Source organism: Dendrobates tinctorius, unplaced genomic scaffold (genome assembly GCF_039654945.1).
Source record: "Dendrobates tinctorius isolate UK_male_01 unplaced genomic scaffold, ASM3965494v1 ptg000024l, whole genome shotgun sequence".
In the NCBI taxonomy this organism is placed as follows: Eukaryota; Metazoa; Chordata; class Amphibia; order Anura; family Dendrobatidae; genus Dendrobates; species Dendrobates tinctorius.
In genome coordinates, this window is record NW_027361692.1 from 7,270,418 (window position 1) to 7,295,047 (window position 24,630).

Sequence of the window (24,630 nt, forward strand, 5' to 3'; positions counted from 1 at the left end):
GGAGACAGGTACTCTACTAAGGCTTTACTAAAGCTGTCTTTGCATTACAAAACTCGAAAAGCATTGGATACAGTAGCAGAATACCTCAGAGTGTTATATACTGTATGTCTTCATAGTAATTGAAGATTTTTGAACAGTGTTGATGTGTAACAAAGCGACTTTTTTGGCTAAACTAGACAGATTAAACTCAAAATTAATTTTAGGAAACTCGCTTCTCTGTAAACTACATTTTAAAAACGAAATATAGGATATTCTCACAATTTACTTATTCATATTAAAGGAATTGTCCATTATTGTTTAGGCTTGCAAAAAGAGCTAAAGAGCATCAGAGTGTAGTTGGACCTGGAGAGGCTGAGTACTGCTGTTGTTGTTGTAGTTGCAAACATATACAGCAAGAAAAGTTAATCTTGGAAAATATTTTTTTGAAAAGATATTTACAAAATATTTATTGAGCAACTTTCATTATATAATTTCAGGTAACAAACTCTCAAATGATACATTTTTGTAAAATAACTGTTAACGTAATAAAAAATCATATTACCTCAAAAACTTGATGTGGACTAGTGACTTGTGTTGGATTTATTGCTATGTAGTCTCTCAGTTCATCAGATACCTAGAGCAAAGCAGCTTATTGATTTACAAAAAAAATATTAAAGGAGTAAATACATTTTTATAAAAAACACTCCCCATTGCTATTCAGTCTGTACGTAATTTTGCATTATGTGGCATGTTATGATTCCAATTTTTGTATTCATTAACTAGATCTATTAAAGGCAGTGCTGTGGTGTCGCAATCCTAAAGTCAGAGTCGAAGTTGGTGTCCGTTTTGGTGGAGTCGGTATAAAATGGACCGACTCCTACAATACTGTATATAATAAATTTGGCACAGTAGTAGAATGCAAGTTGTACTGTAAATTTTTACATAATAATTTGGGAAAGTTATAAAATGTCCTATAAATGTCTGTTCTGTTCCTGATTTAAGGATCTCGGCTTTTACAGTAGTTGAGATGAATCTGTGCTGCACTTTACGAACTTGCTCAGTAGCAAGCCTTTGCTAGTCGGAGGTTTGGCTTACCAACTCCAAAGATATGATTAATACCTACAAATCTCTTTACAGATGCCTATTTTTAATCCCTAGCCACTTTTGTAGTTGGCTTTATTATCAAATTCCTTACACTTCACTCTATCCTACAAAATTACTATACCGGTCTTCTTTACTTAACTTTCTTTGATGTTTGAGAAGAGCCTCAAATATGAGATCATAGTAGGCTTGGACTGCACTCACTGCTCTATAGCATTTGTTACTGCTCCTGAAACAGGACGTAATCAGTTCTCGGTGCTGTGAGCACTTACCACTGCCTCTGTCACTGCTGTTTCCCGATGACATCTTGATTCAGTAGAGATGATTGAGAAGTGATCACATCTTCACTTGCCTTCACAGTCACTTCTAACCCTGTAGTCTCTTTCCCTGAAAGGAATCATCACAGCGGGTGGTGATAGAAGAAGTGTGAGTGACAACAGAGCTGCCCCCACAGGAAACATCACTCGCACTGCTTCTTTCGATGGTGATTCTTTTCAGGGAAAGAGATGTTTGCAACTGTGCATTGACTGTGATGGCAACAGCAACTGAAGATGTGGTTACTTCCCGATCACCTCTACTGAAAAAGGGTGTGATTAGAAGCTAATGGTGACAATAGCTGTGGTAAGTGGCCACAGCTCCACACTTAGATGATGTCCTGTTTCAGGAGGGGTGATAGATGCTGCAGCAAAGTGAGTGCAATGCCACACTCCTGTGACACCCCATTTGAGACGCCTCTTAAATAAAATGTCACATGAAGTAAGAAAAAGATATATAGGAAATAGCAGGATAGGGAGATGTGTAAGTAATATAATAATAAAGCTACTTACTTGCAAATTAGTTATGGATAAAAAGATTGGCATTTATAAAGGACTTTAATCTTAAAGAACCACCCCATGAAGATACTACAATTATTAAAATTATGATTTTTTTTCATAGACAAAGTTTGAATTACAATAATAGTACTTCCAGAAAATAAATTGTTCTTACCCTTTTTGTGGTAATTTCTTGTCTATCCCCAAGTAACTTTACACTTTTATCCAAAACTGAAAGTCCAACCAATGAATTTGGCTCAGTCACATTAATCATCAGAGATACTTTATCAAATGGATTGGCTTGCACTTTATTCCAGGACACATAAATCTAAAATTGACAAACCTATTTAAGATGTTTGCTTTGCATAATTATTCATATTACAAGTCAATAGTAGATAACTGGAATAAATTACAATATAATTCATGACAAACAGTTTAATGATTCTTTGTGGTAATTATTCCCACTGAAGCCTATGATTGGCTGCAATAGCCAAAGGACCACTTCCTGATTTATGCAGATAATCACAGACCTCAGCCATCTTGTGACTAAAGCATAGGACATAATCGCTTCCTGTCTTGGTGAAAACTATCACATTGGCAACATACACTCACTGGCCACTTTATTAGGTACACCTGTCCAACTGTGTGTTAAGACTTAATTTCTAATCAGCCAATCACATGGCGGCAACTCAGTGCATTTAGGCATGTAGACATGGTCAAGACAATCTCCTGCAATTCAAACCGAGCATCAGTATGGGGAAGAAAGGTGATTTGAGTGCCTTTGAACGTGGCATGATTGTTGGTGCCAGAAGGGCTGGTCTGAGAATTTCAGAAACTGCTGATCTACTGGGATTTTCACGCACAACCATCTCTAGGGTTTACAGAGAATGGTCCGAAAAAGAAAAAAAATCCAGTGAGCGGCAGTTCTGTGGCCGGAAATGCCATGTTGATGCCAGAGGTCAGAGGAGAATGGGCAGACTGGTTCGAGCTGATAGAAAGGCAACAGTGACTCAAATTGCCACCCGTTACAACCAAGGTAGGCAGAAGAGCATCTCTGAACGCACAGTGCGTCGAACTTTGAGGCAGATGGGCTACAGCAGCTGAAGACCACACTGGGTACCACTCCTCTCAGCTAAGAACAGGAAACTGAGGCTACAATTTGCACAAGCTCATCGAAATTGGACAGTAGAAGATTGGAAAAACGTTGCCTGGTCTGATGAGTCTCGATTTCTGCTGCGACATTCGGATGGTAGGGTCAGAATTTGGCGTAAACAACATGAAAGCATGGATCCATCCTGCCTTGTATCAACGGTTCAGGCTGGTGGTGGTGGTGTCATGGTGTGGGGAATTTTTTCTGGGCACTCTTTGGGCCCCTTGGTACCAATTGAGCATCGTTGCAACGCCACAGCCTACCTGAGTATTGTTGCTGACCATGTCCATCCCTTTATGACCACAATGTACCCAACATTTGATGGCTACTTTCAGCAGGATAATGCGCCATGTCATAAAGCTCGAATCATCTCAGATTGGTTTCTTGAACATGACAATGAGTTTACTGTACTCAAATGGCCTCCTCAGTCACCAGATCTCAATCCAATAGAGCATCTTTGGGATGTGGTGGAACGGGAGATTCGCATCAGGGATGTGCAGCCGACAAATCTGCGCCAACTGTGTGATGCCATCATGTCAATATGGTCCAAAATCTCTGAGGAATGCTTCCAGCACCTTGTTGAATCTCTGCCACGAAGAATTGAGGCAGTTCTGAAGGCAAAAGGGGGTCCAACCCCTTACTAGCATGGTGTACCTAATAAAGTGGCCAGTGAGTGTATGATCTCTAGGGTTTAGAGCAGATGAGCACACCTTATTTTATTATGTTATAAATAGTGATGAAGGAGCACTAAAATGTTCAGGTGCTCCTTACTCGTGAAGAGCTTTCCGTAATGCTCGAGTGCTTGTTTCAAGTAACAATTATAATGGAAGTCCATGGGAAACTAGAGCATTTTTCTGGTGGACCTTCACAGGAGGTCTAGGGGCATTAAAATTGCTGAAGTGGATTGAAAAATTGCTCAAATGGAATGGTAGCAGCAGGGGAAAGATACCTAGATGAATTTCTGACTCACAGGTTGCTTCTGGGAACAATGTTGTCAGAGTATTTTGCCACTCTTACGGAATGGCAATAACACAGACAAGGCTGAAGCAAATATGGATTTTACATGAAAAAATGTTAAGAAGCATTCTTTCCTGTATAATAACTTGTATATAAGGTGAAATAAAAAAGATAGAAAAAAAAGCCTCCTCCACCTTTAGGTTATGTTCAAATATGGCATTTTTGCTGCTTTCCTGCAGTGTTTTTGCATTTTCTCACTGCTTTAAATGTTAAAAACCCATTTCTCAGTAAATGTAATTATAACATTTTACCACCTTATCTGAGCATATGGTGTATGTGACATGGTGAGACACATCCGGTTTAATTTATGAAGGAGGGACTGTGATACACCTCCAAGCCCATACAGACAATGCAAAAATTAGAAGGAGGGACTCCAATACACCCTGCATTAGACATAAAGGATGGCCTCATAAACATTCTGTTAGGTACTGTTACTCCTACACTCATAAAACAATGCACTTTGTGCAATGGCTAACAGAAGTTAGAAGGAGACTCTACAATACACCCTACAAGACATGAAGGTGAGGGCCTCCAATGCATAGACACATAGAGAAGGGACTCTGATTCAATTCTGGTACTATTTTAAAAAGATTCTGACCCCAAAACTGACTAAGACTATGCAGTCACTGTGAATCCTAGTTAAACTTACAAGAAGGCATTGCAATACAGCCAGCATGACAAGTAGAGGAGGGAATCTAGTTCAATTTTAGTCCATTGTTAAAAATTTTCTGACTCCAAAACTGTCAAAGTTAGAGTTGAGCGAAACACGTCGGTCAAATTCAAAAATAGCCGACTTAGCTAAAGTCGGGTTTTGCCGATCGAAACTCGACCATAGCATGAGGTTGGCCATGAGGTCGCCGAGCGCCAAAGTTGCGTTTCAAATAATGCTTCCAGCGGCTTTTCTCAGCCAATGATGGAGGACGCACACTGTAGGCAACGCGCTGACATGCGCAGCAGCCACCACCATCTTAGAGAAGGGCATTGAAGTGATTAGCTGGCTTTGTGTGGCGTCGCAGTGGGTATAAAAGGCCGTGACCACCGACCGCCATCTTACTTCTGCTGATCTTAGAATAGGGAGAGGTGCTGCTGCTGATGATGATGATGATTCTGAATAGGGAGAGCGTTAGGCAGGGAAGAAGAAAAAAAAATTGCTTCTGCTGATAGCGCTTTTCACTGTACAGTTAGTGTGCAGTGAAAGGGGAGGATTTTTGTGTGCAGCAGCGCTGGTGGTGATTAAGCTGCCTTTTAAGGCTACCTGCTAGCTGCATTGCTGTGTGCACACTGCTGTTCAAGCAGCTTTTTTCAAAGCACTCCAACTTTTATTATTTTGTTCTGGTGAGTTACTGAGCGTTCATTTTTTCACACATCGTATATCGGTGTACGCTCCTCACACACTACCGTGTACCGGCTGGTACCACGGACAAATGGAAGCTATCTGGGTGTGACTCTGGAAAAACAAGCCGAGTAGATTTTACATTTTTCCAGACCTACACCTTATAGAGCTGTCTGCTTTTCAAACAGTTTCGTATATCTGCTGTTTGATTATGGTCAAAACTAGACAGAGACAGCGTGTGTCAGGCTGTATACAAATAGACGGAGATTGACAATTTTCCATACAGACACCGTATAGCGGTGTATGCTCCTCACACACTACCGTGTACCACCTTGTATCACGGACAAATAGAAGCTACTGTGTGTGACTCTGGAAAAACAAGCCGAGGAAATTTTCCGTTTTTCCAGACCTACACCTTAGAGAGCTGTCCGCTTTTCAAACAGTTTCGTATATCTGCTGTTTGATCACAGTCAAAACTAGACAGAGATAGCGTGTGTCAGTTCGTAAAAAAATAGACGGAGATTGACAATTTTTAATACACACACCGTATAGTGGTGTACACTCCTTACACACTACCATGTACCGGCTGGTATCACAGACAAATACAAGCTATCTGGGTGTGACTCTGGAAAAACAAGCCGAGATTTTCCATTTTTCCAGACCTACACCTTAGAGAGCTGTCCGCTTTTCAAACAGTTTCGTATATCTGCTGTTTGATAATGGTCAAAACTAGACAGAGACAGCGTGTGTCAGTCCGTATACAAATAGACGGAGACTGACAATTTTCCATACACACACCGTATAGAGCTGTCCGATTCTCAAACAGTATTGTATATCTGCCGTTCGCATTACAGTCACATCTATACAGAGTCAGCGTGTGTGTGTGACACTCCATAAATACATACACGAAGATTGCTAGTTACACAAAAAACATATACAGCTGTACACTTCTGATACAGTTCCATATATCTGCTTGTTGGATTACAGTCAAATACATACTGTGAGAGCGTCTATGACTAACAAAATATATACGTAGATTTAATTTTTTTAATGCACCTTACACAGGTGGACGCTCCTCATACAGTACCATCTCTCTGCTAGTATTTTTGGTACATTTTCCCAAACATGAGGAAGTATGGTGGAAGAGGCCGCAGACGTTGGCAGGGGGGCACAGCTGGTACTGATGGTGGTGGTGCATTGGCTGGTTCTGGCAAAAGCACAATAGCAGCTAAGGCAGGAGGTGTTGAGCCTGCGTCATCATCTGGCCCAAGAAGGCCTGTAAGGTTCCCTTTTCTTGGAGTAGGAAAACCGCTTTTAAAGTCGGAGCATCAGGAACAGGTTTTGGCGTCCATTGCCGAATCAGCCACCATCTCTATTGCCTCCTCTTCTGAACGTTCGAAACCTGCAAGCACGGAGTCATCAGTGCAGGGTTCTGGTCAGGAAAAACACCTTTCCTTGTGTCCTTCACCCCCACCAAAAGTTAAGGATGCGGCAGCCCACACTTCAGATTACTCTATGGAGCTCTTTTCACATACCATGCCTGGGTTATCCAGTCAAATCCTGCATTCCCCAGTCCAAGATGATCGGACATGAAGTGCACTGGTGCACAGCCACTGCTAGATGATTCTGCTGGTACATTGACCCAGAGCACTACATTGCCCTCGCAGTCTATTGAGCCAGAATCTGACCTTGATGAAACTCAGGTGCCCCTTCCCGCATACTATACCACCTTACACGGTGACAGAGAGGAAGGTAAAGAGGAAGGTGCAGATGACTTTGAAGAGGAGGTGATGAATGACCCAGTTCTTGACCCGCATTGGCATCCATTGGGGGAGGAGGGTGGCGCTGGCAATAGTTCAGATAAGGAGAAGGATCCGCAGCAGGCATTGACATCGCAGCAGTGGTTATCTGGCAGGCCCGTAGCTGTCCAAAAATGTGGAACAAAAACTAAAAGAGTTGCAGGACAGCTTGGCGAGATGGTCAACTTAGCACAGAGTGCAAGGCCAGAAAATGTATACCATAGTAGGAAGAGTGCAGTGTGGCACTTCTTTGTCCAAAATCCTACTGATGAGGAAAGGTTACCTGTAAGAAGTGTGGAAGAACCTTTAGCCGAGGTAAACACATGGCGCACCCGGGCAAGTGCCGTTGCTCTGAACAGGTGGATGGGCCCACTGATGGCCGACCACACTGGCACAGGGCCCCTCACAGTACAATACAGTGTTTCTGACGGTGGGGGGCCCACTCGCCATCAGACACACCAGAGTACTATGAGGGGCCCTGTGCCAGTACCGGCGACCCCGAGTGTGCCCCCCTTGCTTGGTCATGGCCACAGCACTTGCAAGTTGCAATACTTACCTATCCCTGCTCCACCGCTGTGTAGTCTGGGCAGTTAAATCATTCACAGGGACGGCCACTAGAAATTTGGTGTATTGATTGATGATGGTTAAGATGTAGCTATGTCCTGTCCTGCTGGCCTCTACCTTCAGATGATCAATTGCTACCATTTGTAATGGACATCAACTTACAAGCGGATGCAGTGATGCTTTATGATCACCTTTCACAGTTGTGATAGTCACAGACGTGTGACATTCCTGCCACCATTTTTCAATGTCTAGAATTGGACTGGAATTGACTGTAAGGTAACGGACTATAACACCACAACAATGTTTCACCTTCTTTTTACTATCACCCCCATACTACTCTATTTCTCCCTAACTCCTGCAATCCCTCCACCCAGTAAGGAACTAGTCATTTCCACCTCCATACTTCCCAGCCATCTCACCTCTTCGTCACAACTGTTCCTCCATATACAATCCTTTTTCTCCAGACACACACGGTCACATCATGTCCTATCCTGCTCCCACCTTCTAATGCTCTGTCTACTACTCCTCATTGCTGGTGATGTATCCCCAAATCCTGGCCCTCCTCATCACATCCCCACACAAATTTCTAACATCCTGCCATGATCCTCTACACTTTTTTGCAACCATGACAACCTCATACCTATTCATCCGGTCCCCCTACCTGGAGCACTATGGAACGCACGCTCTGTCTGCAACAAGCTGTCGTTTATCCATGACCTCTTTATCACCAACAAACTCTCCTTCCTTGCCATCACTGAAACCTGGCTCACTCCCTCTGACACAGCTTCTCCAGCTGCACTTGCCTATAGCCGATTCCATCTCTCTCAAACCCCTCGCCCCAGCAACAAACGTGGTGGAGGAATTGGCTTGCTCCTCTCCGATACTTGCTCCTTTACCCCAATTCCTTTGCCACCCTCCGCTACTCTTCCCTCGTTCGAGGTGCACTCCGTCCGCATCTATTCCCCTCCAACCTCCAACTGGCTGTCATCTACCGCCCCCCAGAACTAGCCATCTCCACCTTTCTCGACCACTTCACCACCTGGCTACTCCATTTCCTTTCTGCTGACATCCCCACCATCATCATGGGTGACTTCAACATGCCCATTGACACTTCCACCCCAGCTGCCTCTAAACTTCTATTGCTCACGGCTTCCCTTGGCCTCACTCAGTGGTCCTCTGCGGCCACTCACAAAGATGGTCACATGCTGGACCTTATTTTCACCCGTCTCTGTTCCCTCACTAATCTCAATAACTCACCCCTCCCCCTGTCTGACCACAACCTACTGACATTCTCTTCCCTCTCCTCTCCTACTGCGCAACCCCAGCTCCATAAATTCGCTCACCCTCGCAGGAATCTCAAACACCTCAATTTATAATCACTCTCTGAGTCCCTTCTCCCTCTTACAGACATAGCTTCCCTTCATGACACAGATGCTGCTGCCACTTTTTATAACACCACAATAACAGCAACACTTGATTCGGCTGCCTCACTGACACAGAGCAAAACTCGTACAATCAACAGGCAGCCCTGGCTGACCAGCCTGACCAAAGAACTGAGATGGGTTTCCAGGGCCACTGAGCGGAGATGGAAGAGAACCCATTCTACTGAGCACTTCAGCGCATACAAGCAGTCCCTTGCCAGCTTTAAGTCCACGCTGTCTGCTGCTAAACAAACTTACTTCGCATCTCTCATATCCTCCCTGTCTCACAACCCTAAACAACTCTTCAACACTTACAATTCTCTACTCCATCCCACAGCACCTCCTCCCCCTCCTCTCATTTCTGCTGAAGACTTTGCCTCCTTCTTTAAGCAGAAGATCGAGAAGATCAGACAAAACTTTGGCCCGCAGCCCCAATGCCCCTCTTAGCCGCTCAGCCCTGTTCTGCAAAAGCCAGCTTCTCCACCATGACAGAAGATCAGCTCTCCACCCTTCTGTCAAGATCACACCTCACCACTTGTGCCGTCGACCCACTCCCGTCTCACCTCATCCCTAACTTGGCCATAGTCTTCATCCCATTTCTAACACACCTCTTCAACCTTTCACTTACAAATGGTGTCTTTCCCTCATCCTTCAAACATGCCTCAATCACACCCATCCTCAAAAGCCCTCCCTTGATCCATCCTCTGTGTCTAACCATCACCTGATATCTCTTCTCCCTTACGCCTCAAAACTACTTGAACAGCATGTACATCTTGAACTGTCCTCCCACCTCTCCTCCTGTTCCCTCTTTGACCGGTTACAATCTGGCTTCCAACCGCATCACTCAATTGAAACTGCCCTAAATAAAGTCATTAACTACTTACTAACCGCCAAGGGGAAGCAACATTACTCTGTCCTCCTTCTCCTGGACCTGTTCTGCCTTCGACACCGTAGACCATTCCCTCCTGCTACAGACTCTCTCTTCTCTTGGCATCACAGACTTGGCCCTATCCTGGATCTCATCATACCTAACAGACCGAACATTTAGTGTCTCCCTCTGACACACTACCTCCTCACCTTGCCCCCTGTCTGTTGGTGTTCCTCAAGGCTCTGTCCTAGGACCCCTACTATTCTCCATCTACACCTTTGGCTTGGGACAGCTCATAGAATCCTACTGTTTGCAGTATCACCTCTTTGCTGATGACACGCAGATCTAACTTTCTGGACCCAACCTCGTCTCCTTACTGACTGAAATTCCACAATGTCTGTCTGCTATCTCAGCCTTCTTCTCTACTCGCTTTCTCAAACTGAACATGGACAAAACAGAATTCATCATCTTTCCCCCATCTCACTCTACCCCTCCACCAGACCTATCCATCAATGTCAATAACATAGTAACATAGTAACATAGTAACATAGTTATTAAGGTTGAAGGGAGACTTTGAGTCCATCTAGTTCAACCCATATCCTATCCTAACTTGCCCTAACATGTTGATCCAGAGGAAGGCAAAAAAAAACCCATGTGGCAACAGTAAGCTTCACATTGGGGAAAAAAATTCCTTCCCGACTCCACATACGGCAATCAGACTAGCTCCCTGGATCAACGCAATATTAAGGAGACTAGTGTATATACCCTGTAATATTATACTTTTCAAGAAAGGCATCCAGTCCCTTCTTAAATTTTTGTAGTGAATCACTCATTACAACATCATATGGCAGAGAGTTCCATAGTCTCACTGCTCTTACAGTAAAGAATCCGCGTCTGTGAGTATGCTTAAACCTTCTTTCCTCCAGACGTAGAGGATGCCCCCTTGTCCCAGTCACAGGTCTAAGAGTAAAAAGATCATTAGAAAGGTCTTTGTATTGTCCCCACATATATTTATACATTGTAATAAGATCACCCCTAAGCCTTCGATTCTCCAAACTAAATAACCCCAAGTGTAATAACCTGTCTTGGTATTGCAGACCCCCTAGTTCCCTAATAACCTTGGTCGCTCTTCTCTGCACCCGCTCCAGTTCAGCTATGTCTTTCTTATACACCGGAGACCAGAACTGTACACAGTATTCTAAGTGTGGTCGCACTAGTGACTTATATAGAGGTAAAATTATGTTCTCCTCATGAGCATCTATGCCTCTTTTAATGCATCCCATTATTTTATTTGCCTTTGCAGCAGCTGCCTGACACTGGCCGCTAAATGTGAGTTTATCGTCCACCCATACACCCAGGTCTTTTTCAGTGACCGTTTTGCCCGGTGTTTTACAATTAAGCACATAATTATACAACTTGTTCGTTCTACCCAAGTGCATGACCTTACATTTATCCCCATTAAAGCTCATTTGCCATTTATCAGCCCAAGCTTCTAGTTTACATAAATCCTCCTGTAATATAAAATTGTCCTCCTCTGTATTAATTACCCTGCAGAGTTTAGTGTCATCTGCAAATATTGAAATTCTACTCTCTATGCCCCCTACAAGGTCATTAATAAATATGTTAAAAAGAAGCGGGCCCAAAACTGACCCCTGTGGTACCCCACTGCTAACCGTGACCCAGTCCGAGTGTGCTCCATTAATAACCACCCTTTGTTTCCTATCCCTGAGCCAGCTCTTAACCCACCTACACATATTTTCCCCTATCCCCATTGTTCTCATTTTATGTATCAACCTTTTGTGTGGCACCGTATCAAAAGCTTTTGAAAAGTCCATGTACACCACGTCCACTGCATTCCCTTGGTCCAGTCCGGAACTTACCTCTTCATAAAAGCTTATCAGATTAGTCTGACAGGAACGGTCTCTTGTAAACCCATGTTGATATTGGGTCATAAGGTTATTCTTCTCCAGATACTCCAGTATAGTATCTCTTAGAAAACCCTCCAGGATTTTACCCACAGTTTACCCAATGGCTGCTTTCTTTCCCCAGTCCCGCACGCTCGGTGCCTTGGGGTGATCCTCGACTCTGCGCTCTCTTTCAAACCACATATCCAAGCCCTCGCCTCCTCCTGCCGCCTCAAACTCAAAAATATTTCCCGGATCCGCTCATTCCTCAACCACGAAACCACAAAAACATAGTGCATGCTCTTATCATCTTTCGCCTCGACTACTGCAACTGCCTACTCTCTGGCCTCTCCTCTAGCACTCTGGCTCTGCTCCAGTCCATCCTACACTCTGCTGCCAGACTAATCCACCTGTCTCCCCGCTATTCCCCAGCCTCGTCCCTATGCCAGGCCCTTCACTGGTTTCCTATTGCCCAGAGGCTCCAATTCAAAAGCCTAACCATGACATACAAAGTCATCCACAACCTGTCCCCTCCATACATCTGTGACATGGTCTCTAGGTACCTACCCGCACGCAACCTTCGATCATCTCAAGATCTTCTTCTCTACTCCCCCCTTATCTCTTCTTCCCACAACCGCATACAAGACTTCTCCCGTGCTTCCCCCATACTCTGGAACTCTCTGCCGCAACACATCAGACTCTCACCATCAACGGAAACCTTCAAGAAGAACCTGAAGACCCACCTGTTCCGACAAGCCTACAGCTGCAATGATCCTCGGTCTACTGAACCACCGCACGACCTGCTCTACCCTCTCCTACTGTATCCTCACCCATCCCTGTAGACTATGAGCCCTCACGGGCACGATCCCCTCTCCTTATGTACTTGTGTGTCCCTTGTCTTACACGTTTATTTTACTTGTCTATATTTCCCCTTTTCACATGTAAAGCGCCATGGAATAAATTGCGCTATTTAAATGCATAATAATAATAATAATGTCTCCTCTCTTGCCAATCCAATAGAATTGCCTACGGCCTGTGGCTTCTGTCTTTTGCACTCCAAAATGACCAGGCACATTATGATAGGCAGTGAGGACCATGCCTACATGTCTCCCTGTGATCACAATTTGATTGAGACGAGTAACGGTGATGTGATCCATGCTACTGCAATAAAGCAATCCTTTCTTCACAAAGAACTGTTTTCGCATTCTCCACAGACACAGTAATTGAGGGTCTGCATCGCCTGTGCAGCATCTACCGGGAGGTTTTCCCGCGATGAGTAATTCCCAAGTTTCTGCTAACACTCGACTTTCCGTCTGTACTTGTATCCATGTAGTTTCCAGTAATGGAGAGTCTGGACTGGCTTACTGAGATTGAAATATATACGAAGATTTAAAAGTACCACAACACTGTATACTGTTGTACGCTTTGACTACCTTTCCCTTTTTCTACTTTTTAAATTCTGGTGTAATACATAGTGAGCCTGTGAGTGTCTGTGTCTGACTCCGAAAGTATAGACGGAAATCTACAATTACCCCTAGACTGGATACACCTGGTATGTGCTGATACAGTACCTTTGTTCAAAATTTTGTATTACGGTATCATCCATAGTGAGTGAGCATGTGTGGTTTATGCCTTCTATATATATGGTGAATCAGAGATACCAATTTTTACCCTACGCTCGATACAGCTTGTATCTTGTTATATAGTACCTTTGTTCGACATTTAGTATTACGGTCAAATCCATACTGAGTAAGCATCTGAGAGTGACAACAGGACTATGTATACGGAGATTTCAATTGTACCCAATAATATATATATACTTGCTATCTTGTTATCCAGTACCTTTTTTACAACATTTTTTATTATGGTCAAACCCAGACTGAGTGAGCGTCTGAGGGTGACTCCGGAAATATATACCGAGATTTCAAATTTGGCCAACACTGTATACACCTGTACGCTTCTGATACAGTAACCTTTTTAGCTATTTAGATTCTGGTGTAATCCATAATGAGCCTGTGAACATCTGTTACTCCGGCAATATATTTGGAGCTTTAAGATTACCCCAACACTGTATACAGCTGTACGCTTGTGTTACATTACCCATTTACAGCTTTTCATATTCTTGTGTAATCCATACTGGGCCTGAGAGCGTTTGTGTCTGCCTCCTGAAATGTATACGGAGATTCAGAATGTTTACACTATACTATATATACCTTGTATCTGGTGATACTGTACCCTTTTTCAACTTTTTATTTTATTGGGTAATCCATACTGAGCCTGTGAGCGTCTGTGTAGGACTCATGAAATATATAGGGAGATTTACTGTTATCCCTAGACTATATAGAGCTGTATGCTTCTGATACAGTACCATATATCTGCTGGCATTTTGGGTCCATTTTCCAAAACATGAGGAAGCATAGTGGAAGAGGACGTGGACCTGGGCGTGGGGGGCCACCTGGTACTGATGGTGGGGGTGGTGCATCTGCTGGTAGTGCTAAAAACACAATAGCAGCTAAGGCAGGAGGTGTTGAGCCTGCGTCATGGTGTAGCTCTGGAAGGCCTGTAAGGCTCCGTTTTCTGGGAGTAGGTAGACTGCTTTTAAAGCCGGAGCATCAGGAACTGTTTTTGGCTTACATTGCTGAAACAGCCTCCAGCTCTATCGCCTCCTCTTCTGAAGTTTAAAAAAGTGCAAGCACTGAGTCGTAAGTGCAGGCTTCTGGTCAGGAGCAACCCCTTTCCTTGTGTCCTTCACCCACACCAAAAGGGAATGATGTGGCAGCACACACTTCAGATTACTCCATGGAGCTCTTTTCACATACCATGCCTGGGTTAATTAAAAATGGGGCCCATCATATACTGGAGCATTCCAAATGGGGGACATCAGACACTGGAGCAGCATTTATGGGGCCCATTATACAGTGGAGCATTAGAAATGGGGCCCATTATATATGGAGCATTATTAGGGCCCATCATACACTGTAGCATCATCCATGAGGCCCATCATATACTGGAGCATTCCAGATTGGGGACATCAGACACTGGAGCAGCATTTACAGGGCCCATTATACACTGGAGCATGAGAAATGGGGCCCATTATATATGGGGCATTATTAGGGCAAATGATACACTGGAGAATCATCCATGAGGCCCATCATATACTGGAGCATTATAAATGGGGCAGATCAGGCACTGGAGCAGCATCTATGGGGCACATGATACACTGGAGCATTAGAAATGGGGCCCATTATATATGGAGCATTATTAGGGCCCATCATACACTGGACCATCATCCATTAGACCCATCATATACTGGAGCATTATAAATGGGGCAGATCAGGCACTGGAGCAGCATCTATGGGGCACATGATACACTGGAGCATTAGAAATGGGGCTCATTATATATGGAGTATTATTAGGGCCCATCATACACTGGAGCATCATCCATGAGGCCCATCATATACTGGAGCATTGTAAATGGGGCAGATCAGACACTGGAGCAGCATCTATGGGGCACATGATACAGTGGAGCATTAGAAATGGGGCCCATTATATATGGAGCATTATTTGGGCCCATCATACACTGGAGCATCATCCATGAGGCCCATCATATACTGGAGCATTGTAAATGGGGCAGATCAGACACTGGAGCAGCATCTATCGGGCACATTATACACTGGAGCATTAGAAATGGGGCCCATTCTATACGGAGCATTATTTGGGCCCATAACACACTGGAGCATCGTCCATGGGGACCATCATATACTGTAGCATTATGTGGAGCTCATCATATACACTATGGAACATTATATGTGACCAATTATTCTGTATGGAGAAATATATGGGGCTCATTATTCTGTATAGCGCACAATGTGGTGGCCATAATACTGTATAGAGTAATATACTATCCTTTTTTTGAGCTATTGTACAATTTAAAATAGATCAGTCATGTCAAGTAAGCAGTGAAGTATTTGTCATTGTACTGTACCTATATTTCTGTGTCGTATCGGAGCATCATGAGTTGTGGTATGTGTTAAAGGGACGCACTGACACTCTTTGGCCCAGGGCACACGAAAACCTCGAGCCAGCCCTACCCCCTCACAACTTTAGCCAAATAACCACCAGTTTTCAATGCGTAACTATTATTATGAAGTAAATTAAGGTTGACAAGCTTCAGTAATAAGAATTGATGTTTTTGGCATTGAAATGGGCACTGTAGGTGTGTTTACTGTCCTCCACTCCCTACCGACTTTGCTTCCCCATTGACTTGCATTGGGTTTCGCGTTTCAGTCGGCCTCCGACTCTTCCCTATAGTCTGCCGATTTCGTTCGACCCGACTTTTGCGAAAGTCAGATTTCATGAAACCCGACTTGAACCTAAAAAAGGCAAAGTCGCTCATCTCTAGTCAAAGTATATGCAGCCAGTGTAAGGCCTACCTAAATTTACAAGCAGCCAATGCAATACAGCTAACAAAGAGGGGAATACAGATACATAGACTCTGAATACAGTTTTGGACAATTTTAAAAAGATTGATACTTTGAGACTGGTTAATATCTACCATCCACCATCCAATGCACTATGTGCAAGACCTGACAAAAATAAGTAAGAGGCGCACCAATACACTCAGTAAGACATGCAGGTGAGAGCCTCAGAAAACCCTTTTTTAACCTTATTAAAGGAGTGGGTCTTTTAGATTGGTAAAGCCAATGCTGTATGTGCAAGGCCTAACAAAAATTAGAAGGAGGGACAACGAAACATCCTGGAAGAGATGTAAAGGAGCGACTCTGATTCCCTTTTGATACAATTTTAAAAAAGATTAAGATTCCTATACTGGGAAAGTCAAAGAACTCAGTGCGAGGCCTAGCTTAAATTACAAAGACCCAGGAGGAGGCATTACAATACAACTAGCAAGAGAGGTAAAGGGGGGCCTCGGACTACACTTTTGTGACAATTTAAAAAATACTGTGAATTGGATTGAATTCTTTTTGAAATTTCTGACTACGCATGACCTTAAACAGACAGAATCTGGCAAGCAATGCATTGAAAGAAGCCCTCATGCTGTTGACTGTGCAAGAGTCCAAAACAAATAAGATGGTAGGACTTGCCTGTAAAAGAACATTTTCTCAAGTCAGGAAACTGACCTCATCTTTTACTAGATCCATAAAAGTAGCAAAGAATTTGCATCTGTTACAAGTAAAGGTGCTGCTAATACTTTAACAAAAAGCCAGTGAAACAGATTTTTTGAAAATCCTTGCAACATTGTAAACTAATGTACCTGAAAATGATTCCTGCTTTCATTGCAGCTTTTTAAAAAAGAAATGCTGCACTTTGAAAAGTTCACCCACACAGCCTGGTTCACAGTGGGCACACAGAGGCTGTTTTACAATGACAACGACCCTCACTCGAGCTGAGTCATGGCCCTACGCTAGTCACAGCAGAATAGCTCCACTACTCGTGATCTGGTGGTTAAGCTTTGGAATTTTAAAAACAGTGGAACTCCTACACTGCTAAATCTAGTAAATATGTAAAGGAGGGATTGAAGTACACCCTGGAAGAGATGAAGAGGAGGGACTCAGAAAACATGGTTTTAACATTGGTAAGGAGTGGGACTCCTAGAGTGGTAAAGCCAATGGATTATGTGCAAAGGCTGTAAACATTTACTTCTGAGGGTATACTTATTTATGTAAGATGATGTTAAAGGTATGCCTTTAAAAATTCTATAGTAGGACATCAGACACACACTTGATAAATTAGGAGCAAGAGTCGGATCACAGCGGATGCTGATACGAACTGTTGGGTACTCCTTCAACTTCATTAACTTTTCATTCCTTGTCAGAGTACCCTGCAAATCATTGCCTGGGAGCTGGTAGGGTTTAATGAAACTGTCCCAGACCTTTGATAGTGTTCCCCTGTCTCTGTTGGACCTGTTGTGTATCTGCCTCCTCTCTACTCCTTGGTTGTTCAAAGAACTCTGACCTCTGCCACCAGCTTTGTAAGATGGGAGGTTTTTGACTAATTCTTCTAGTAAGGCCTTCTGGTATTGCAACATTTTAGTAGCCGTTTCTACTGTAGGAAGGAGAGATGAAAAGTGTTTCTTGTAGTATAGTTCGAGAAAGGTAAACAACCAGTTATACGTGGTGTTGAGAAGATGAGTTTATGCAGGGCTGGATAGTAACACCCTGTCTATTTTCTTCCTCTAATGCCACCTGGTCTACATGCAAACCTTTTTTTTCAGTGAGCAGCGAGTGTTTGCGTTGACACAGAAGAAGGATAGTCATGCTAATTATGTCATCATTAGTGCTCACCATATTGGTTAATTCTTCGAAATTTTGGAGTACTGCACAGATGGTACACATCCATGGCCACTCATCAGTTGTTATGTGCAGAGGCAGAGAGGAATATCAAAGGGCATGATGTAGCTTACTGTCCTCTGCTGCTCACAAAGCCTTGCCAACATATGCATTGTTGAGTTCCAGTGCATGGGCAGGTCGTAATTGAATCGGTGAGGTGGCAGTTGCAAGTGCTGCTGCAGCACTGCCAGACCAACGGCAGTTGTAGCTTGCTTGCAGAGATGGGCATACACGTGGCATACAAGTAACTCAAGCAAATCTAAGTAGTATTTTAGAAAGTAATGAACCACTAAGTTGAGCACGTGGGCCAGGAATGGTATGTGTGTGAGGTTTCCTAACTTCAGAGTAGCCCCCAGGTTATGGCAATTATCACTCACAACCATGCCTGGTTGAAGGTTCAGCAGTGAGAGCCACAGATCTGTCTGGTCTGTCAGACCTTTCAACAACTCTGCTGCTATTTGTGACCTAAACATAAGAATTTATGCAGAGCATGTTGACACTTTACCAAGGCAGTGCTGCAGAGTGTTCAATATGAGACTGGTACGGATGATAATTCTGGATGGAGGATGATGAGGAAGAGGAGGGAGTGTAGGAACTGCTGTAGAAGAAGAGGTAAACCCTGATAAAACATGGGCCTGCAAGTCAGCAGCACGTGCGCGGTCCCAGAGCCTGACTCGGTCTCGGCCTCCAGTAGTTTCATCCAGTGTGCCGTTAGGGAAATGTAGCATCCCTGGCCACAAGCACTTGTCCATGTGTCAGTTGTTATGTGGACCTTCCCAGTAACTGCATTGGTCAGGGTACGGGATATGTTATTGGATACATGCTGGTATAAGGTGGGGATGTCTTTCCGGGAGAAATAGTGGTGGCTGGGGAATGAGCATTGAGGGACGGCCACTGTCATGAGGTTGGGGAAAGCCTCAGTGTCCACAAGCATGAATGGCAACATTTCCAGGGAAAGCAGTCTGAAAATGTGGCTGTTTAGTGTTTGGGCCTGTGGGCGTGTGGCAGCATATTTCCACTTGCGTTTCAAGACCTATGGCAGGGACAGCTGAACACTGCGCTCAGACAAGAAAGTGGACGTGGCTGCTAATGGTAGTTGCGTATGTGCAATGATAGGTGCAGGACAGGAGGCTTCCGTATCTGTGTCAAGGATAGGAGATTGGCAAGCACATAGCACAGGAGAAGAGGCAATGGTGTCCCACAAAGACACTGATTGAGGACCCAGCCATTTGACCCACCTAATTGGGTGCTGATCTTGGTATGACACAGGTTGCAAATAATCATTTTGTTTTCTTATCTTCTGTTCTTTCTGTAAAAAAGTGTGGAACAACTGACTCTTGGCCTAGGATCTGGCCATGTGAGGGTGCTCTGAGGAACAGTTAGCAGCATTCTCCTTCTGTCAGCCCTACTGCCTCTTACAGCACTGCAGATCCCTCCCCCTCTGCGCTGCTGTGCTCTCTCTGCATGCCACCTTGTCAGGTTGGTAAGATTTCACAATTAAGTAGATAAACACTGTCCAGCACACTGTTCCTTCTCCTGCAGCTCTCCGTACTCTAATTCCAGGTACAATATGAGAAAAATGGCTGCACCGGGTCTTACACAGACCCGATGACGCTATGCAGCCGGCCAATCACAGTAATGCTAGTAGAGAAAAGAGCATTACTGAGATTGGTAGGCAATCTCTTTATATGTCTGGGCAGCATGGTGGCTCAGTGGTTAGCATTGCAGCGCTGGGGTCCTGGGTTCAAATCCCACCAAAAACAGCATCTGCAAGCTGGTTATATGTTCTCCCTGTGTTTGCGTAGGTTTCCTCGGGGAACTCCAGTTTCATTCCAAAAACATCCTGATAGAGAATTTAGATTGTGAACCCCATCGGGGACAGTGCTGATAATGTGTGCAAACTGTAAAGCGCTGCGCAATGTTAGCACTATGTAAAGATTATTACTATTTATTATGTTTAGTGGCTGTAAATCAGGCATCAAATGTGTGGGGCGGGGAATCGAGCAGGGCCGAGCACACTTGCTTATCACTGGTTCTAACACTGTAACAAATTTGAAAATATAAGATAAAGGGAGATTTCTTATAAAAGCTTATTTTTGATATTTGGTTCTACAAATAGTGCTTGATTGGATCATTCCACTTATATATGCATGAATTGCAAAAAAGCATTTAACACATTATATACCGCTCAAAAAAATAAAGGGAACACATCCTAGTACATTGTGTTGTTTAAGTGTTCCCTTTATTTTTTTGAGCAGTGTAGTTAACAGTATAGTAATTTTTCACCTTATTGTCAAAGTTAGGGTGGACAGATATGGTGGTAACATCATTCAGAACTGTTCCATCATTCATTACATGATACATGATCAGGAATGCCTCAGGAGTCCACGAGCTTTGAGGTATTAGGGTTAGTAAAGTAGAGTTCTCAAGTCCTAAATGAACAATCTCTCCTCGAGAAATTATCTAAAATAAAACAAAAAAAGGAAAAATGAAATAAAATTTATTATCTTATTACTACTTATAATAAAGTTATCCAATTTCTAATGTGATCACAGAAATGATCAAATACTCCACAGCAGATAGAATTGAACAGATATGGCTTGAGTTCATAAACTTAATTTTCAGTACTTTGGTTGTTTCATTACTTGCCCTACAGTTTTAACTACAAAATTATTACCTCTACCAACGATACTGGCTAAAGGAGTTGTTGTCTCACCTTGGCAAATAGTAAATATGTAAAATTGAAAAGTGCTAATAAAAACTAGTAACACTGAAATTTACTTCTTATAAAAAATCCACTCCATTCACAAGATGGGGCAATGTTTAATTCCATATTCACTGCCTGTTGCCCAGATTACCAACACTGCGATTGTCTGTCATAGGTAGATGGACTCCTAGGCAAGGAGCACATGTGTATAAGTTCTTTGCTTTAAGGGAGTTTTACACATAGCGATATCGCTATAACGTTGCCGATTTTGTGACGTTATAGCGATATCGCTAGCGATATCGCTATGTATGATACTTACCTCTGACCGGCTCCCCCGCTGTCCATCGCGTGAGAATGTCTGGCTCCATTTCTCGTCATCAGCTTCCTGCTGGGCTTCCTGCTGGCGCCGACGAGCGAAGCGTGGAGGCAGGCGGGAGGACGTCAGGATCGCTGTGTGTGAAAGGTGAGTAACGACCGCTGTATCGCTGCTGCATCGCTGTGAGATCTGCCTGTGTGACAGCTCACTAGCGATCATTTAGCGATGCACTAGCGATCCTGACCGGGTCGGATCGCTGGTGCATCGCTAAATGTAAAGGGGCCTTTAGAGCTTGAAAGCATTGATCTGAAGTCGGCTGGCTGCTGCAGAGGCAAAGCTGCTTCTGCCTTCAGCATGTAAGAGCCACCAGTTTAGGTTGGCAGTAAGTCAATCTCTAAAAGCACAGCTCTCCAGAAAAAAGAGGAAGGCAGGAGGCAGGGAGCGGAGCAGTTATAACGGAAGAACACTAGAAAAGCCATTTAAATTTTTAGAGCTTGTTAATAAATATTAAATTCTGTAATATTATGAGAAATATAATAATGCATGGTTTGTGACTAAAAGACAAATAATTGTAGATAAATAGAACAGTTGTATCCACCCTAAACTTTTCTTGAATTGTGTTATTAAACAACTTGTCATTATATCAATTTAATACTATATTCCGCATATGCTTTTTTCACATAGGAACCTGTTGGAGATACATTTTGTTTGACATCCCATTATTGTACATTTTTTTGCTTTTTACTGACATTTTATGATATGGCTTTTAGTTCAGTTTAATAACTAAAGTTTTGAAAATTACTACCACATTTTTTCTTTGGATTACATAGTCATTGTCAATCTGTCTGGTTTTGATTTCATCAATTCCATTAATTTTTGCCTACTGCTCTCATGGCTAACTAGAATGAAAATCATTAACAAACCAAGGTGTAAACAGAGCCTAAGGAAGGATATGAAAATCTAAACTTTTAGCTGATCTTCTTCATTGTTTAGTTGAGGTATGTTCATTGCCTAAAATCCTAGTGTACTCAGCTGCCATTATGTAAATCATCCACACTATTCTTTACTGGGTAAAATTGAAGCCTAGTTAAGAGTTTTAGCACTCTTTATGGTGCCTTCCATATGACTAGTGTAAGCACTGCTTAACCCCCTCACGACCTTTAACATACATGTACGTCAAAAGTCGTGATAATCAGAGGACTTTATTCTATAAGGTGAAGGAAGCAAAGTGCCCTGTTGCTCTAGACATTTAGTAAGTTTAGGACTTTGATTAAATTAATAATAAATTACCAAATATTTTACTGCATCCACTGGTGTGCTGCTCTTTACTTCAACCGTAAATGGAACTCCAACCTACAAAAGAAAAGTCCATGCAATTAGATAGAAATGTTGCACTCATACAGTATTTTCAATTCAGTGCTTATGTCAAGAATACTTTTGGCAAATTAATATGCAATAATTTCCAAAAAGAGGATAAGTTATTTAGATACATTACTGTTTGTGACTATAAATAACTGACTAAAACTATAACTGTAATAAATCAGTAATTGGAATAATACTACTTTAGTAATACATTACAATAATTATCATCTAATTATGTTTGTACATCTATTGTTATACTTTGGTGAAAAAAGTACGCTTTACCTTTACATTATGGTTTGTATTTTGTATGTGAAGATACATTTTGTTAGGTGAGTTAAATACATCATCAACATCTAAAGAATTCACACTGTCCTGAAACTCAGCCTGCAATACAGAAGTAAAATAAAAGACCTAAATAAAACTAGAAAAAAAATGAATTACATAAAACTGTAAATGACAAATGTGTAAAAAATACTTTGCAGTTAATACATACATCTCTGGCAAAAATTAAGAGACCATTTCCAAATGTTCAGTTTGTCTGATTTTTCTCTTAATAGGTTTATTTTTAAGTAAAATGTAAATTGTTCTTTTAGTCTATAAACTTCTGACAACATGTCTCCGAATTTCCAAACAATAAATTTTGTATTTTTTTCAGGAGAAATGGTCAAAATTAAAAAAAAAATAAAACCCAGTGCTTTCAGACCTTAAATAATGCAAAGAAAACAAGGTCATAATCATTTAGAAACAACAATACTAATGTTTTAACTCAACAAGAGGAGTTCAGAAATCAATATTTTGTGGAATAACAATGATTTTTAAAAACATCTTTCATGCGTCTTGGCATGCTTTCCACCAGTCTTTCACACTGTTTCTGGCGCAAAAATGTAAGCAGTTCTTCTTTGTTTGATGGCTTGCGACTATCCATCATCCTCTTGATTATATTCCAGAGGGTTTCAATGGGGTTCAGGTCTGGAGAATGGGCTGCCCATGACAGGGTTTTGATGTGGTGGTCTCTTAATTTTTGCCAGAGCTGTATTTTAAACGATTGAGCTTAGTTAAAGGGAACCTGTCAGCAGGATTGTGGTGAGTAATCTGCAGACAGTGTCAGGTTGGAACCGTCATACTGATTAAAATGATCCCTGGGTGATGAAATTCATCCTGTGGTTATTGTTTAATCTTTATTTTCAGTTTTCAGTTAATGAGATGCTCCTGCTCCAGGGCGATCTGTGGATGGGGGGCTTTATGTGGTGCTCTGCTTAGCTATTCCTACTGATGGATTCTGATATTCGGTATGTAAAATAGGGGGCAGGTCACTGAGGGATCAGTGACCTGCCCCCTATTTTACATACCGAATATTATATATATTGAAAACAAATCACCTTCAGCAGGCAGGTGTCGGTGGTGGCACCTATGCTGCAGCGCCTATGCTGCAGCATGATCGCATGTGTAATGTTCATTTAATTATTTTATTTGCTGGTATAAATAAATTCAGAGAAAAAATCCTGTCTCAAAATGGTGCCGGCTGAGCCTGTGCAGTAGCCGGCGGTGATCTGATAGATGCTACTGTGCAGGCACCGTTGGCACCATCTTGGTTGGGACAATATTTTTTCTATACCAAGATGGCACCTGCCAGCGCCTACACACTAGCATCTATCAGATCGCTGATAGATGCTACTGCACAGGCGCAGCCGGCACCATTTTCAGACAATTTTTTCTGAATTTATTTATATGAAAAAATAAAAGAATTAAATGCACACTATACATGTGATCATGCTGCAGCACAGGCGCCTTCACCCCCTGCCTGCTGAAGGTGATTTTTTTTCCAATATATAATATTCAGCATGTTAACTAGGGGGCAGGTCACTGAGGGATCAGTGACCAGTCAGAAGCCATCAGAATGAACAGCTAAGCAGAGCACCACATGAAGACACCCCCACAGCCCGCCCCGGA

The 24,630-nt window shown here is 42.7% G+C and overlaps 1 protein-coding gene across 1 annotated transcript in view; it reads right to left on the reverse strand.

Moving 5' to 3' along the window:
• CD109 (CD109 molecule) overlaps positions 1–24,630 on the reverse strand; it is a 465,421-nt gene that overhangs the window by 195,543 nt on the left and 245,248 nt on the right. The window contains exons 12-16 of the mRNA XM_073569324.1: positions 22,963–23,064; positions 22,609–22,671; positions 20,582–20,758; positions 2,068–2,220; positions 542–613 (exon numbers count right to left, since the gene is read on the reverse strand). Of these exons, the coding sequence (XP_073425425.1) occupies positions 542–613; positions 2,068–2,220; positions 20,582–20,758; positions 22,609–22,671; positions 22,963–23,064 (567 nt within the window). The remainder of the gene's footprint in view (positions 1–541; positions 614–2,067; positions 2,221–20,581; positions 20,759–22,608; positions 22,672–22,962; positions 23,065–24,630) is intronic.